The sequence below is a fragment of the Antrostomus carolinensis genome, unplaced genomic scaffold (assembly GCF_000700745.2).
Source record: "Antrostomus carolinensis isolate BGI_N321 unplaced genomic scaffold, ASM70074v2 scaffold46490, whole genome shotgun sequence".
Classification (NCBI taxonomy): Eukaryota; Metazoa; Chordata; class Aves; order Caprimulgiformes; family Caprimulgidae; genus Antrostomus; species Antrostomus carolinensis.
The window spans coordinates 1-1,611 of NW_010288556.1; the positions used below are offsets into that span (position 1 = coordinate 1).

The 1,611-nt window shown below is 55.5% G+C and overlaps 1 protein-coding gene across 1 annotated transcript in view; it reads right to left on the reverse strand.

Moving 5' to 3' along the window:
- Positions 1-461: 461 nt before the first annotated feature.
- The window catches only part of TMCO6 (transmembrane and coiled-coil domains 6), a gene marked incomplete at both ends in the record, with an annotated part of 5,330 nt that continues 4,180 nt past the window's right edge, over positions 462-1,611 (reverse strand). The window contains 3 exons of the mRNA XM_010167056.2: positions 462-556; positions 702-876; positions 965-1,076. Of these exons, the coding sequence (XP_010165358.2) occupies positions 462-556; positions 702-876; positions 965-1,076 (382 nt within the window). The remainder of the gene's footprint in view (positions 557-701; positions 877-964; positions 1,077-1,611) is intronic.

A 1,611-nucleotide genomic window follows, 5' to 3' on the forward strand; every position in this document is an offset into this window, starting at 1 on the left:
ACTTGCTGAGGGTGCACTCAATCCCACAATGCTCTTTTAATAAAGAATGCTCTTTAAAAGCCTTCTCCATCCCCACCCCAAGGCACTGTTCATCCCTATGCCAAGCAGATGCAGCTGTACCACCCACCCCTTGGCAGAGGGAGGTCCCCTTAAAGCTTTAGGGTGTTCCAAAAGAAAATGGCAGCAGTCTCCCTGGGCCTACTCCAGGTGCTGTCAGGCCTGGCCCCAACATCTGCCTTGGAACCCGTTCTACAGGGACAAGACTCTGTAAAGGGTAAACATAGATGTTTTGACTTCAGGGGAGATGGATGTCGACTCAACACAACACAAGACCTGCCAAGCTGTTGCTACCACCCCAAGCCAACCTCCAACTTTCCAACTTGAGCACCGTGCATGTGGGATTAATGTTCCTGAAAGCCCAGCACTTTCCCCCAGACCCAGGGCACGAGGCGAGATCTTACCAACACACTGGCCATCTGGGAACAGGACAGGAGCTGCAGCAGGGCCGGGAGCAAGTCCAGGGAGAGCAGAGCGGAGCAGAAGAAAGGCTCATCCGCTAGCGTGGGCAGAGAAGGAACATCTCAATAAAATGGAGGTTTCTGAGGGAGGTCTCTGCAGACAAGATGCCGTGAGTCTGCCAAAAATCAAGGCAGGTCCCAGCGGCAGCTCTGGCTCTACTGCGAGCCCCACGGGACACTCACCTGTGAGGTTGTTCAGCAGCCAGAGACACTCCTGTACGATGAACGGGTGCTGCTGCAGGAAGCACTGCAGGATGAGGAAGAGGGCGATGAGCAGGCGCTCATCCTGGATCTGGCCTTCACAGCCTGTCTCCTCCGCCAGCAGGTTGCTGAGACATCGCAGCACTGGGCAGACAAGCTGTGACGGTGGGACACACAAAGCCCTTTAGCCAGACCGCATCCCCACAGCAATGCCGAGGACAGCCAGCACCCTGCCCGCATCTTACCAGCTCCAGGCCCTCAGGAGTGTTTTGGGGGATTTCAGAAGCCAGGTCAAGCAAGAAGGAGGTGAGGGCAGGCAAAGCCCCCAGGGACAGCAATGCCGCGTCAGCTGCATGGCTGCAAAGGGAAGGGACAGCGTGGTTGCTCTCCACCCTCACACAGGGCAAACCGCTGCCCCCAAACAACAGGGCTTGGAAATTCAGAGCGCTCTCCTGAACCACCATAGGGCTCATTTCATGTTTGAGTAGCAGCTTGTCTGAGCTTCTGAGAAAGTTTAAAAGCCCTCGGCAAACATATCCACTGGGATTATCCAGGTGGGTCTGGAAACGACAGCCCTGATCCTTCTTTGAGCACCCACATGTTCCTTTCTCTCCATTGAGGCTACTGAGCGATGGCACCGGAGCAGCCATGCCAAGGCAAGTGAAGATTGTTGACCAGCCTGGCCAGGTGACACTAGGCCAACCCCAGAAGCTGAAGGACTCAGGGAGCTTGCCTTGGGGAGTTTGGGGGACAACTCCAGATGTGGGGAGGTGACTAAGGAGGGTTCCAGAGGACTAGGAACAGCCTCTTCAGGTTTATCAACTGTTACCACCCTGTGAAGGAACTCAGTGACCCTGCAAACGGCACATGTGCACTCAGATACGAGAGCAGG